This window comes from Macaca nemestrina, chromosome 20, assembly GCF_043159975.1.
Source record: "Macaca nemestrina isolate mMacNem1 chromosome 20, mMacNem.hap1, whole genome shotgun sequence".
NCBI lineage: Eukaryota > Metazoa > Chordata > Mammalia > Primates > Cercopithecidae > Macaca > Macaca nemestrina.
Window position 1 is genome coordinate 48,457,923 of NC_092144.1, and position 14,286 is coordinate 48,472,208.

Genomic DNA, 14,286 nt, shown 5'->3' on the forward strand with positions numbered 1-14,286 from the left:
AGCAGCTTAAGACATCAGTAACCTCCCAGTTGGTTTTTTGTTTGTTTGTTTGAGATGGAGCCTCACTCTGTCACACAGGCTGGAGTGCAGTGACATGATCTCGGCTCACTGCAACCTCCGCCTCTAGGGTTCAAGCAACTCTCCTGTCTCAGCCCCCTGAGTGGCTGGGATTACAGGTGCCTATCACCGTGCCTGGCTAATTTTTGTATTTTTAGTAGAGATGGGGTTTCATCATGTAGGCCAGGCTGGTCTTGAACTCCTAACCTCAGGTGATCTGCCTGCCTCAGCCTCCCAAAGTGCTGGGATTACAGGTGTGAGCCACCGCGCCCAGCCTCGGTTTGTTTGCTTTTAAATACTTCAGGTCTCCCTTATGCTGATGAGAAGCCTGTTTACTCTTGTAAATCCAAGATGGGTCTAGCAGCCTCCCAGGCTTCAGGCTTCAGGTTTTATTTTTTTTTTCTTCAGTAGATTTAAAAAAAAAAAAAAAAAAGCAGCATCTTTTTCCCAAGATGTTCAGAACTGAGGATCATTGTGATTGAACTGGATTAGGTCACAAGACCACCACAAACTTAATCACTGCGGCTAGGAAGACAAACTGATGTAAATGGCTATAGCCAGATCACATACCCCATCCCAGGGATGGGGAGGGGGTTAAATCATCTTCCCAAAACTATTTGGCTCCCCAACTGAAATGGGGGATCCCAGGAAAGATTGGGGAGAGGTGATAGAAGCTTGGAAAGTATACTCCATGGACACTTTGTGAATTTTTTTTTTTTTTTTTTTGAGACAGGGTCTTGCTCTGTCACCCAGGCTGGAGTGCAGTGGCACCATCTCAACTCACTGAAACCTCCCCCTCCCTGGTCCAGGCAGTTCTCCTGCCTCAGCTTCCTGAGTAGCTGGGATTACAGGCACGTGCCACCTGACTGGCTAATTTTTGTATTTTTAGTAGAGACGGGCTTTCACCACGTTGGCCAGGTTTTGCTGGTTCTTAAAACCTCTATGCCTTTGAATAGGAAAATACGCACTGGCAAACCATAAAACGCTTTTCTCATACCCATGCTGAGGAAGACATATAACCATGAAAAAGTCACTAGTTACCCTTCATTATCAATATTTATTTATTTTTTATTTATTTTTTTGAGACGGAGTCTTGCTCTGCTGCCCAGGCTGGAGTGCAGTGGCCAGATCTCAGCTCACTGCAAGCTCCGCCTCCCGGGTTCACGCCATTCTCCTGCCTCAGCCTCCCGAGTAGCTGGGACTACAGGCGCCGCCACCTCGCCCGGCTAGTTTTTTGTATTTTTTAGTAGAGACGGGGTTTCACTGTGTTAGCCAGGATGGTCTCGATCTCCTGACCTCGTGATCCGCCCGTCTCGGCCTCCCAAAGTGCTGGGATTACAGGCTTGAGCCACCGCGCCCGGCCCATTATCAATATTTATAAATAAACCTAATTAGAATTAATTAAAAGTGGTCTCAAGTAGGAAGCGTGCCTGACTTACTCAAAACATACCTAGGGCTGGGTGCAGTGGCTCACACCTGTAATCCCAACACTTTGGGAGGCTAAGGCAGGAGGATCGCTTGAGGCCAAGAGTTTGGACCAGCCTGGGCAACATACTGAGATCCCGTCTCTACAAAAAATTTAAAAACTAGCTGATGTGGTGGTACACACCTGTAGTCCCAGCTACATGGGAGGATCGCTTGAGCCCAGGAGGTTGAGGGTGCAGCGAGCTGTGATCATACCACAGGCACTCCAGCCTGGGGACAGAGAAAGACTGTATCTCAAAACAAACAAAAAACATATGCAGGCTATTCTGTGTGAGATAGATCAGTCATACAGATGAGAGATGTCAGAGCATTGCCAACAATAACCCAGGGAGCCTGGGATCAAATCCCCATTTCACGCCTACAAGCTGTGTGAGCTCGTGTTTCATTCATAACCTCTCTGTGCCACATTCTTTCATCTATAAAATGTCAGCCAGTAACCAGTCAACTACCTAACAGTTGCTGGGGAGGGGAAAAAAAACAGATATTTACATGAGAAGAGCTTAGAATGGAACCAGGAAGTGCTGAGTATATATTAGCTATAAATTTTATATATATATATTTATTATTAACAGTAGTTGAGAAAAACATGTCTGTAATTCCGATTTTCAACAGCAAACTAACGATGCTTTATTAAGTGGCAAATGAATAAATATTATATTCATATAATAATATGAAAGCCAGAGACAGCTCGTCTGAGACACAGATGAACAAAAATCAGACAGAGGGGACCAGGTGCAGTGGCCCACGCCTGTAATCCCAGTGCTTTAAGAGGCCAAGGTGGGATGACAGCTTGAGGCCAGGAATTTAAGACCAGCCTGGGCAACACAGTGAGACCCCAATCTCTACAAAATAAAAAATAAAAAAGAGGAATTATCCGGGCATGGTGGTGGGTGCCAGCAGCCCCAGCTACTTAGGGACTACTCAAGGCTGAAGTAGGAAGAGCCTTGGAGCCCACAGGATTGATGTAACAGTGAACTGTCATCTCACCACTACACTCCAGCCTGGGCCCAGAGACAGTGAGGCCCTGTCTCTAAAAAAGAAGAAAGAAAAGAAACAAAACAGAAAAGAAGGGGGAGTATTCAGGGTGTAAACCAAAAATAAAATTCTAAGGCCCCCTGCAACCATCTGAATGGACACTGTCCTCTCCGCCAAGGGCATTCCAAAGTTAACCTGAAAAACCAGTTTGGGCCATAATTGTAAGGGGGTGTGGGACATGCCTCATCATAGCCTCCTTCCTTTTGGAATTGCCAATAGAAGAGACCTTTAAGTCTGATTTTTTAGAAATTACAATCTATTTTCTCTGAAGCCTGCTATCTGGAGGCTTCATCTGCACACACACTCAATGCAAGTAAAACAGGATATCTGAATAAGATAGGTGGATTGTATCAATATCAGTATCCTGGTTGTGGTATTGGACTGGAGGTTTGTAAGATCTTACCATTGGGGGAAACTGGGTAAAGAGTGCACAAGATCTCTGCATTTTTCTTCCCTTCCTTCCTTCCTTGGTCTCCACAACCCATTATGGTAATCCAGACATTCCTTTCTATTGATAGTAACTCAACCAATTGCCCATCAGAAACTCTTTGAATCCCCCTATACTTAGAAGCACACCCTGGCTTCCACTTGTCCTGCCTTTCTGGATGGAACTAATGTACATCTTAAGTGTATTGATTGATGCCTTATGTCTCCCTAAAGTGTATAACACCAAGTTGTGGGCCAGGCGTGGTGGCTCACGCCTGCAATCCCAGCACTTTGTGAGGCCGAGGCGGGCAGATCACCTGAGGTCAGGAGCTTGATACCTGCCTGGCCAACATGGTGAAACCCCGTCTGTACTAAAAAGGCAAAAGTTAGCATGGTGGCACCTGCCTGTAGTTCCAACTACGCAGGAGGCTGAGGCAGGAGAATCACTTGAACCTGGGAGGTTGTGGTTGCGGTGAGCCAAGTTCGTGCCAATGCGCTCCAGCCTCGGCGATAGAGCCAGACTCCCTGTCAAGAAAAAAAAGAAAAAAAAAAGTTGTGGCCTGACAACTTTGGGCACATGGTTCTCAGAATCTCCTGGGGGCTGTGTCACAGGCCATTGGTCACTCATATTTGGCTCAGAATAAATCTCTTCAAGTGTTTTTTTACAGAGTATGACTCTTCTCATTCATTGACAAGAAAAAGAAAGTTACAAAGACAGGGACAGACAAACAGAAATGTAATGAGAAAGCAGAGAAAGAGGAAGCAGACAGCATTGGAAAGCCAGGTGTGAACGCCTGAGGGCAGCCATTTAAATGATTTGGTAGCTCTGCCAAGCCTGTAGCTTCAAAGAGAAGGAAGAAGTGTCTCGGTTCATTCCTAGAGTACAGAAGAGAGATAAGACAGAGGCAAAGAAAGACAAACAGATGTCCAGAAAACAGACACAAGCAGTTGGCTCAGGATAGAGAGTTGGAGGCCAGCCATCCCTGGCATAGGCCCAACGCGGGTTAAAGTCCTCACATCCCGACTGAGATCCCAGAGGCCTGGGGCCAGCAATGACGTTCCGAAATCTTGTCCAGGACAGGGACCGGCTGCAAACCCTTTCTCAGCCCTGCACATAAAAGCCACCATGGACCATCGAGGCACTGTTGCCCAGGTGGAGACTGCTCTGGACGCCTCCCAGGGGACAGTGGACGGCAGCACCTGCTGCAGCACGAGACCCAGAGGGTGCACTGCAGGGAGGCGTGAGGGCAGAGGCCAAGCCGAGGAGGCGGCCGGCTCCCGCTCTCTCTCTCCCCCTGTGTGTGTTGCGCCTTCCCTGTGAGCCTAACCCAAGGCGGGAGACTGGACACGCGGGACCCTCTCTTTGGCTTCCCTGACATCCCTCAGGAGCAGAGATGCGGCCTGGAGCAGAGAGCAGAGAGTGTCTGGGCTGCAGTGGCCGCGGGACTGTGGATCCTGTGCACGGTGGGTGCGGCGACCCCCACCCCCGCCCCCCGGCGCTGCCTGCTCTCGCGCTACCGCTCGCTGGAGCCCTGGACCCTGGCGGCGGTCAAGGGGCTAAGGGTCTGCTACGTGAGTGACCGCCCAGCCTCTGCGCCCCCGGTACACTGGCCCCGCCGGGTTCCCACAAACCCGTCCCTGTCCGGAGGGGTCCTGCGTCCTAGCGCCCAGCAGGCGCCTCTCGCATGTCAGCGCCCACAATTCCCACCATGAGACCCCCCGCAGTCCCAGTCGTCAGCGCGAACGCAGGCTCAGGGTCAGTCACAGAAGGGCGCCCTGGCGGGCAGACTCAGCTCCAGGTCGGGGGCGCAGGGCTTTGCCAGGGGAGCGCGGGGTGCAATTCGGCCTCCGTTCACGCACTCGGGGAGCTCCCCGGTTCAGTATACGTCAGACATGACCTTACACGGCCATTCTCCAACCACGTCCAGGAATCCCAGACTGTGCAGGAGTCTGTGCAGGAGACTGTGCTCCTTCTAACCAGGAGCCCTGGCGAGGGGGCCCAGCCATACGCGATCAGCGCCGCTTGTTCCGCAGGAGGAAGAGGCGCTGAGCTGGGGGCCGCGCACCTGTTCCTTCCGCCCCTGGAGGGATCCTCCGCGGCCGTCGGTGAGGCCCGGAAGCGGGCGGGGGAGGCACGGCCCGGGAGCGACCCCTCTAACGCCTGCTCGGCTCCGCCATGTGGCCAGGAGCACCGCGGACGCCCAGGCCGCGCCCCGCCGCCCCTCCCCCTCGCCAGCTTCTCTGCATCCTCAGGCCCACGGCGAGTCCCAGAGCTGTGCGAATCTGTCCCGCTTAGCGGAAAAACCGATCCAGACCCGATTCGGGTCCTCTGGGTGTCCACAAATCCAGGCTCGGGTCTGCGGCTGGGAGGGCCACGGGCAGATGCAGAGGGGGGGCTCCGTTCTTCGCCTTCTCCATTTGCCTCGTGTCCCACCTCCAGCTCGAGCTGGCACGGCCAGGCTCGTCCAGGAAGGTCCCCGGGGCCCCGAGGAGGCGTCATAAACCGCGGAGAGCTGTGAGTGCAGCAGGCAATACAGGGTTAGCCTGCAGGGAGGATCGGGCGAGGTTGACACTGAGGCTGGGAGCAGCGGGACTGGATGGGTCTTCTTGGGAGGGAAGAGCCAGGCTTAGCCCCGCTGCGCTCCCTCCTGGGCTCCAGGACTCACCTCGGCGTCGCGAAGTCACCGTGGTCTTCAACCTCCTGCGCTTGCTCATGTGCGAGCTCAGGCAGGCTGCGAGCTGGGGGACTTGCCTCTGACCCCGCCCCCTCCGGCACCACCTAAACCTCCACGCCATTGGCTGCCGAAAGCGGCTCCTGTCGCCCATTGGAGTGGCCAGACAAGGCTCTCAGCCAATGGGTGCTGAGGCACGAGAACTTCTTTGCGGCTTTGGGCCTGACTTTGGTCTACTGTCTCAGATACAAGATGAGTGGGTCCTTCTACAGGGTCAAGAGAGTGCAGTTCTCCAGGAAGCAGCGATATTTCCTCGGGGTATATTGTACGGCCCTCCAAGGATTGCTGGGACTGAAAGAGACTTGAGCTCTGGAAACCGTCGCTGACCCCCAAGCAACAGGGACCAGTTCCTCCTTGTGTGGTTACCAGGACACCCCCAACACCAGGTCCTAACCCCGGATTTGTAGCCCCACAGCCAGCTTTGGGATGCTATGAATCTGTGACTGTTGAATCAGGCATCTAAGGGACACCAATCCATGAGGGATTTGGTAGTGAAAGGCCCAAGAGTCCTTAACTGACTGTGGTTCTTTGGATTCCCTAACGTGTGTTGTTTGTATTTGTGAAATTCCTGTGTATTTGCTTTTCTTGTGTCCTGGTTTAAATTTATTGCCAATTATTGAAGAGCGTTTTGATTGCATTGGTTGTTTTCCGTGTGATGATTGTGAGGTGCGCCTTACTGCAAAAAAAAGAGGCTAAGCCAGGGACTCAGGTGGCCTGAGTTTCAGTTCTGACCCTGCCAGTTAATTACAGTGTAATTCAGGGCAAATTACTTTTCTAAGCCTGTATTTCCTCACCTGTAGGATGGGTTAGTATACTTGCCTTGTGGAGGAGTAGTGTACATTGATATCACGTTTTAAACTCTCCAGCTCAAGTCCTGGTATGGCCTTAATGAGTGGATTCCATTAAATAATCACTCGTATAAATATACAAGCAGTTGGTTGTTTTTTCTCCAAATCTGTGCATTAGCACTCTGTGTTGCTGAATGCACCCCTCCTTGCCAAGGTCACACGGCTAGTGAGGGTCAGAACCAGGTTTGAACTCCAGACCCTTCAGCTCCAAGACGCATGCTCTTGACCACTGCCTGAATGTCCGTAAGTAAAACAGCACCCATGTGGTGTCCTTCAAGTCCTTCATCACACCTCAATTCTTGAGCAGCGCCTCATATTCCTGAGTCCTTCCTTGCCTGGGTAATTAAGAAATATTGGCCTTGGCCGGGCTCGGTGGCTCATGCCTGTAATTCCAGCACTTTGGGAGGCCAAAGAAGGTGGATCATGAGGTCAGGAGTTCGAGACCAGCCTGGCCAGCATGGTGAAACCTTGTCTCTACTAAAAATGCAGAAATTAGCTGGGCAAGGTGGCACACGCTTGTAATGCCAGCTACTCAGGAGGCTGAGGCAGGAGAATCTCTTGAACCCAGGAGGTAGAGGTTGCAGTGAGCCGAGATGGTGCCATTGTACTCCAGCCTGGGCAACAGAGCAAGACTCCGTCTCAAGAAAGAAAGAAAGGCCACTGGGCACAGTGGCTCATGCCTGCAGCCCCAGCAATTTGGGAGGCCGAGACAGACCACTTGATGTCAGGAGTTCGAGACTAGCCTGGCCAGTTGGTGAGCTGCCATCTCTACTAAAAATATAAAATTAGCTCGGAATGGTGGCACGTGCCTGTAATCCCGGCTACTTGGGAGACTGAGGCAAGAGAATTGCTTGAACCAAGGAGGTGGAGGTTGGAGTGAGCCTAGATTGCACCAGTGGACTTCAGCCTGGGTGACCGAACGTGACCCTGTCTCAAAAAATATGTATGTATCTATATTGACCAGGAGTGGTGGCTCAGGCCTGTAATCTCAGCACTTTAATAGGCTGGATGAGGAGGATCGCTTGAGCCCAGGAGTTTGAGGCTGCAGTGAGCTATGATCACGCCATTGCACTCTAGTGACAGAGTGAGACCCTATCTTAAACTACAACAACAACAACAAAAGCAGAGCAGGTGGAATCCTCTTGGGAACACACCTTCCTGTAGGTACCCTGAGTCTCCATCAGTTTCTCTTTCCCTCCAGCTGCTCACCTGGCTCACTGGCCCTGCCCTGCTCTGGGCTTTCCCAGCCTGGGGCTCCCCTGGTGGCCGGTGTCTTACCTGAGGTGGTGTTTTCACTTTTCCCACATCAGCTGGGACTGCCCTTCTGTCAGGGATAAAAGCCGCCCCATGGAGCTCAGGCAGGAGTTACATCTCAGACAGAGCTCAAAACTGACAGAAAGAGTCGAGGCCAGGACACAGCCAGAGATCCAGAGGGGAGACGGAAAAGAACAGAGACTCCAAACAAGACCCAAACGGACCCCGGGTGACAGCCTCAGAGTGTTTCTTCTGCTGACAAAGACCAGAGATCAGGAATGAAACTAGGTGAGTCCCACATCTCTGTCCGTGCTCAGCTCCTGCAGCCCCTGCCCTCAGGGGGCAGCCTCGCCATCCCCTCAGCTCCCTTTCTGTCTGTGACACAGACATGAGCGGGGGCTGCATGCCAGTGCTGGTGCTGATGGCCGCAGTGCTGACCGTGACTGGAGCAGTTCCTGTCGCCAGGCTCCACGGGGCTCTCCCGGATGCAAGGGGCTGCCACATAGCTCAGTTCAAGTCCCTGTCTCCACAGGAGCTGCAGGCCTTTAAAAGGGCCAAAGATGCCTTAGTGAGTCTCCCCCTGCCCTCCTGCCATGGGCTACCTCCACCCCCACTCCAAGGGTCACCATGCTTTCCTAGTCCCAGCTTCCTTCACTGGGCTAGCCTCCACCCTCCCTGCAGTGGGCTCTCTCTCATGCTCCTACTACAGGGACTGACTCATGTTTTCCTGTAGAAGAGGGTCCTCTACCATCGTCCCAGCAGTTAACCTCCCCTATCCTGTTGTCAGCCATCCTCCAATTCCCATCAGAGTGGTCTAACCTCCAACCCTCCTGCTGGGGCTAACCTGTGCCTTTGCTGTCTAGGAAGAGTCGCTTCTGCTGAAGGACAGCAAGTGCCGCTCCCGCCTCTTCCCCAGGACCTGGGACCTGAGGCAGCTGCAGGTGAGAGGGGGAGTCAGGCCCACGCCTGCCCTCCCGACCCCGCTCACCTGGCTCTGTAGTGGCCCCTTCACCTTCTCCTTCTCCCTGGTCTCTCGCTCCTCTCCCCACACCTGCTCCCCCTTCCCTCTGCTCCCACCTGACCACACTGGCTGTGCCCTCTCCCCTGTGCCTGTCACCTTCACTTGTTCCTCTCTATCCTCCTCCCCCTACCTGTTCCCCTCACCTGCCCCCTCACCTGTTCTTTCTCACCTCTCCTCAGGTGAGGGAGCGCCCCGTGGCTTTGGAGGCTGAGCTGGCCCTGACGCTGAAGGTTCTGGAGGCCGCCGCTGACGCTGACTGGGCCCTGGTGGATGTCTTGGACCAGCCCCTTCACACCCTGCACCACATCCTCTCCCAGCTCCGGGCCTGTGTGAGTCCTCGGGGCCCGGGCACCCAGGTCTGTGGGCTCTGAGCAGCGTCCTTCCCCTGTGGTGGCCCAGGCCCCACCTCACACGCGGCTCTCCTCTGCCCACAGATCCAGCCTCAGCCGACGGCAGGGCCCAGGCCCCGGGGCCGCCTCCACCACTGGCTGCACCGGCTCCAGGAGGCCCCAAAAAAGGTGAGTGAGCCGGGAAGAGAGGGACTGGGGTCTGGGGAGCCACTAGGAGCCCAGACCCTGGACAGCCCCTGACCCATCCCCTTCTCCCTACAGGAGTCCCCTGGCTGCCTCGAGGCCTCTGTCACCTTCAACCTCTTCCGCCTTCTCACGCGGGACCTGAAATGTGTCGCCAGCGGGGACCTGTGTGTTTGACTCTCCCACCAGTCATCCAATCTGAGATTTTATTTATAAATTAACCGCTTGTCTTAATTTATTGCCACCCAATCGCTATTTATGTATTTGTGGGTATAAACCCAACTCACCTCCAGGAAAATGTTTATTTTTCTACTTTTTATAACCCTTGTTGAAATAAACAATGAGGAAAAGACACCCATGACGTGGGACTGTGTGTGTGTTGGTGTGTATTTCCTTTGCGTTGCTGCCATAACAATGCTAAAAGTAGCATCTTCCAAAGACACACTTGATGAGCTGGGAGTCTACAGGTCAGAGGCTCGCTGGACCTGGCCAGTTTCTCTCCTGTGGGACTCACAGGCTGGAATCCAAGCATTGCTGCTGGCCTCTTACTGGGGGCTCTGAAGAGAAATTCGTTCCAGGGTCAGTCGCATTGTCGGCAGATCACTGTTCCTTGCTGCTGTAGGGCTAAGGTTCCTGCCTCCTCCTGGCTGTGGGTCCATCCTGAGCTGACTCTGCTGAAAGGGACCTCCACTTCTCTCACTGGGCTAACCTCCACCCTCCCTGCAGTGGGCTATCTCGTGCTCCTACTCTAGGGGCTGATTCGTGTCCTCCTGCAGCGGAGGGTCCTCTGACATCCTCCCGGGAGTTAACCTCCACTATCCTGTTATCAGCCATCCTCTAATCTCACCGGAGTGGTCTAACCTCCACCCCTTCTGCTGGGGGCTAACCTGTGCCCTTGCTCTCCAGGAAGAGTCACTCCTGCAGATGGACTGCAGGTGCTGCTCCCGCTTCTTCCCCAGGACCTGAGATCTGAGGCATAATACATAATGTATTCTATCCCTCATGACAGTGCAAGACAGAATAATTTCACTGCCCTGAAATTTCTCCATCCAGGCTTCTCTGGCTTTCCGTGGTCCCTGCCCATGGGCCCTTCCAACTCAGAGCCAGCAACGGTGCCTCAAACCTTTCTCATGCTTGGAACCTCTCTGACCTCTCCTGCCACATTTCTCTTGTGCTTCCAGCTAGGGAAAGTCTTCCACGTTTCAGGGCTCAGGTGATTAGACTGGCATCCAGGGTGATCTCCCCAGTGTCAGTCCACACGCCATTATCGTATCTGAAAAGCTCCTTTGCCGAGTCACATAAGATACGCACAGGGTCCAGGTATGCGGTGCTGGGTGTTTTTGGGGTGGCATCTTCGGCCTCCTACAGTGTATGTACGATTGTGCTTCTGATTGTGTGTCATTGTAGTTACAGATTGTGTGTGTGTCTCGTCTACCTCAGAGTGTGTGAGGGATCATTTAGAATGCATTGTGCTATAAGTAAAGTAACAGGAGCTAGAAACGCCTTGGTAATAAGAACTTTCATTAGCATCCATGGTGAGACATCTAGAACGGCAGGTTCATTGAGGGCTGTGCTATCCACTGGGGTCCCCAGGCCACATTGTCACTGTCGAGCACCCAGAATGTACGTGGTGCAACCTAATTTGTGCAGTGAGTCTAAAACAAACCCCAGAATTTGAAGATGTACTGTAGGGAAAAAAAATGTAAAACATCTGGATTATAATTTATATATTCATTAGATGTTGAAACGAGAGCACGTTGGATGTATTGGGTGAAATGAAACATGTTTAAAATTAATTTAGAGCCTGGATGTGATTGCTCAAGCCTGTAATCACAGCATTTTGGGTGGCTGAGTTGGGAGGATCACTTGAGCCCAGAACAGCCTGGGCAACATAGCAAGATCCTGCCTCTACAAAAAAATTAAAGAATTGGCTGGGCGTGGTGGCACAAGCCCATAATCCCAGCTACTGGCAGAAGCTGAGATGGGAGGATTGCTTGAGGCCAGGAGTTCATGACCAGCTTGAGCAACAGCAGGACCCTGTCTCTTGCACGATCACATCTCACTGCAGCCTCAAACTCCTGGGCTCGAGTGATTCTCTCTCTTCAGCACCATCCTCCACCCACCCCAGCCCCTCCTGGAACTGGGATTACAGGCTTGAGCCACTGAGTCCAGCCCATTCTCTTTCCAAGAAGCCCTTGAATTGTATAAGCAAACATGAGGTCTCACTGACCCTGGATCGGCCCCCACAAATGAGGAGGACAACTTGGATCAGGGATCCCTGCTGAGTACAGTTGGCTGAACTGCTGGAACAAAGAGTCCCCCAAATACAGTGACCGTGGATTACAAACCACAGAGTGTCATTCTCCAAGAGCTCCTCCTCCCAAGGTGAGCGCTCCCCCTGGTAGGATGGCCCCACCCAGTCATCCAGGGGCCCTGGTTCCTGGCAGTTCTGTGCTCCACAGTCCCCGGGGCAGGGCTCCCTCACCATCTTCACCCACCGGACCCGACGGCAGCCTTGAAAAGCCTACGGACCCTTCTCAGAATGAAAGAACACGTGCAGGACAAAGGAATCCAACTCTGATTGTAATACAGTGATCAAAATATTTTTTCACACTGTGACATAGCAATTCATGTGCTTCTTCATTAATGCATTAAGTAAAAAATCACCCGTGGCAGCTTTAATAACCACTGTGACTTGGAAGCAGAGATGAGCATAAATGATATTTCAAGGTGCCTGCTGGAAGATAACGTGATAGGAAATGTCTGTGATTTTTTTTTGGTGACAAAGTCACAAGTTCTGCTAACACTGTTGTGGTGTGTTGCCTGCATTTGTAATGGATTTGTACTAGACGGAAGCCTGTCCCCAGAGTGTTCCTGATCCCTGGAGCTGGGAATATGTTATGTTCCATGGCACGAGGGCCTCTGCAGATGTAAGTTAAGAGTTTTGGATGGGGATGTTTTCCTGGGTTGACCACCTGTACCCAATTTCGTCACAAAAGTCCTTCTAAGAAGGAGCCAGGGGGTCAGCATCATTAGCAGAAGATGTAATCGCAGAAGCAGAAGGCTGGAGTGATGTCAGGAAAGCAACAGGGGCCAGTGGATGCCGGACACCCCCAGAAACTGAAAAAGGCAAGGAAAGAGATCTCCCCCGCAGCTTCCAGAAAGAACCAGGTCTGCTGACGCCTTAAGCCTCGTGAGTGGGATAGAAAACACCAGTGGAAGAACCACCTGGCCACCTGAGAATCTTGAGAAATTACAAATCACTGGCAATTGTGGGGGGGAGGGGGGCTGTTTTGTTCTTTTTGGGGTTTCTTTTGCTTTTTTGAAACAAGTTCTCACTTCCATGTGCTGCTTGGGCCAAAGCAGCTCCAGGACAGGTATACGGGACAAAGAGTGGGTTATCGGTTCAATAAATAGACAGCCCGGCCAGGTGCGGTGGTTCAAGCCTATAATCCCAGCACTTTGGGAGGCCAAGGCAGGCAGGCAAGAAGTTCAAGACCAGCCTGGTCAACATGGTGAAACCCCGTATCGACTAAAAATACAAAAATTAGCTTGGCGTGGTGGCAAGCACCTGTAATCCCAGCTACTTGGGAGGCTGAGGCAGGAGAATCACTTGAACCTGAGAAGCAGAGGTTGTAGTGAGCCAAGATAGTGCCACTGCATTCCAGCCTGGGTGACAGAGAGAGACTCTATCTAAAATAAAATAATAAAAATAAATAAATAAAACTTGTATAAGGCCAGGCACAGTGGCTCACACCTGTAATCTCAGCTATTTCCAAGGCTAAGGTGGGAGGATCACTTGAATCCAAGAGTTCGAGACCAACCTGTGCAACATAGTGAGACTCTGTCTCTACCAAAAATAAAAATTAGCCAGAGGTGGTGGTGCACGCCTGTAGTCCCAGCTGCTCAAGAGACTGAAGCAAGAGGATCATTTGAGACCAGGAGTTCCGGTCCACAGTGAGCGATGATCGTGCCACTGACTCCAGCCTGGGTGACAGAATGAATCCCTGACTCCAAAATAAACAAAATACTAATGCATGCTACAACATAGGTGGACCTTGAAAACTCTATGCCTGACATCTGATTTGGGAGGAGAAAAAAAGAGCAAGAAAGGCTAGGTGCGGTGACTCACGCCTATAATAGCAGCACTTTGGGAGGCCGAGGCGGGAGGATCTCCTGAGGTCAGGAGTTCGAGACCAGCCTAGCCAACGTGGTGAAACCCCGTCTCTACTAAAAATACAAAAATTAGCCAGATGTGGTGACTCGTGCCTGCAATACCAGCTACTCAGGAGGCTGAGGCAGGAGAATCACTGGAACCCAGGCGGCAGAGGCTGCAGTGAACTGAGATTGCACCACTGCACTCCAGACTGGGTGACAGGGCAAGATTCCATCTCAAAAAAAAAAAAAAAGCAATGAAATAAGTAAATAAATAAAAGAAAAATAAAACACTATCCCAAGTGAAAGAAGTCAGGCACAAAAGACCACACATTATGATTCAATTTTTATGAACTATTCAGAATAGGCAAATTTGTAGAAGAAATTCACAGAAAGCTGGCCAGGCAGTGGCTCACACCTATAATCCCAACACTTTGGGAGGCCGAGCCTGGCAGATCACTTGAGGCCAGAAGTTCAAGACCAGCCTGGCCAACATGGTAAAACCCCATCTCTACTAAAAATACGAAAACTAGCCGGACGTGGTGGCGGGTGTCTGTAATCCCAAATGCTCGGGAGGCTGAGGCAGGAGAATCTCTTGTACCTGGGAGGTGGAGGCTGCAGTGAGCCAAGATTGTGCCACTAAACTCCAGCCTGGGTGACAGAGCAAGGCTCCATCTCAAATAATAATAATAATTTAAAAATAAAGAAAAAGTTCAGCCAAATTAAATTTAAAGAAGTTC

At 51.8% G+C, this 14,286-nt stretch overlaps 2 protein-coding genes across 2 annotated transcripts; both read left to right on the top strand.

Moving 5' to 3' along the window:
* The first annotated feature begins 4,129 nt into the window (after window positions 1-4,129).
* On the top strand, window positions 4,130-6,520 carry LOC105495631 (interferon lambda-4-like). The gene is made up of 5 exons (XM_011765394.2): window positions 4,130-4,227; window positions 4,326-4,575; window positions 5,038-5,109; window positions 5,444-5,518; window positions 5,663-6,520. The coding sequence occupies exons 1-5, from the start codon at window positions 4,130-4,132 to the stop codon at window positions 5,759-5,761; spliced, it is 594 nt and encodes a 197-aa protein (XP_011763696.2). The 3' UTR covers window positions 5,762-6,520.
* A 1,595-nt stretch (window positions 6,521-8,115) lies between these two features.
* LOC139360284 (interferon lambda-3-like) lies at window positions 8,116-9,568 on the top strand. The gene is made up of 6 exons (XM_071086923.1): window positions 8,116-8,125; window positions 8,224-8,405; window positions 8,701-8,778; window positions 9,038-9,187; window positions 9,293-9,376; window positions 9,470-9,568. Exons 1-6 carry the CDS (start codon window positions 8,116-8,118, stop codon window positions 9,566-9,568), a joined length of 603 nt encoding a protein of 200 aa, XP_070943024.1.
* Window positions 9,569-14,286: the final 4,718 nt, after the last annotated feature.

Excerpts from the sequence above, each read along its gene's own strand:
- LOC105495631 (XM_011765394.2), top strand. The coding sequence starts at position 4,130 with ATGGACCATCGAGGCACTGTTGCCCAGGTGGAGACTGCTCTGGACGCC. Across the intron at positions 4,228-4,325 it reads TGCAGCACGAGACCCAGAGG|CCTAACCCAAGGCGGGAGAC; the intron begins GTGCACTGCAGG and ends CTTCCCTGTGAG. Across the intron at positions 4,576-5,037 it reads AGGGGCTAAGGGTCTGCTAC|GAGGAAGAGGCGCTGAGCTG; the intron begins GTGAGTGACCGC and ends CTTGTTCCGCAG.
- LOC139360284 (XM_071086923.1), top strand. Across the intron at positions 8,779-9,037 it reads GGGACCTGAGGCAGCTGCAG|GTGAGGGAGCGCCCCGTGGC; the intron begins GTGAGAGGGGGA and ends ACCTCTCCTCAG. Across the intron at positions 9,188-9,292 it reads TCTCCCAGCTCCGGGCCTGT|ATCCAGCCTCAGCCGACGGC; the intron begins GTGAGTCCTCGG and ends CTCTGCCCACAG.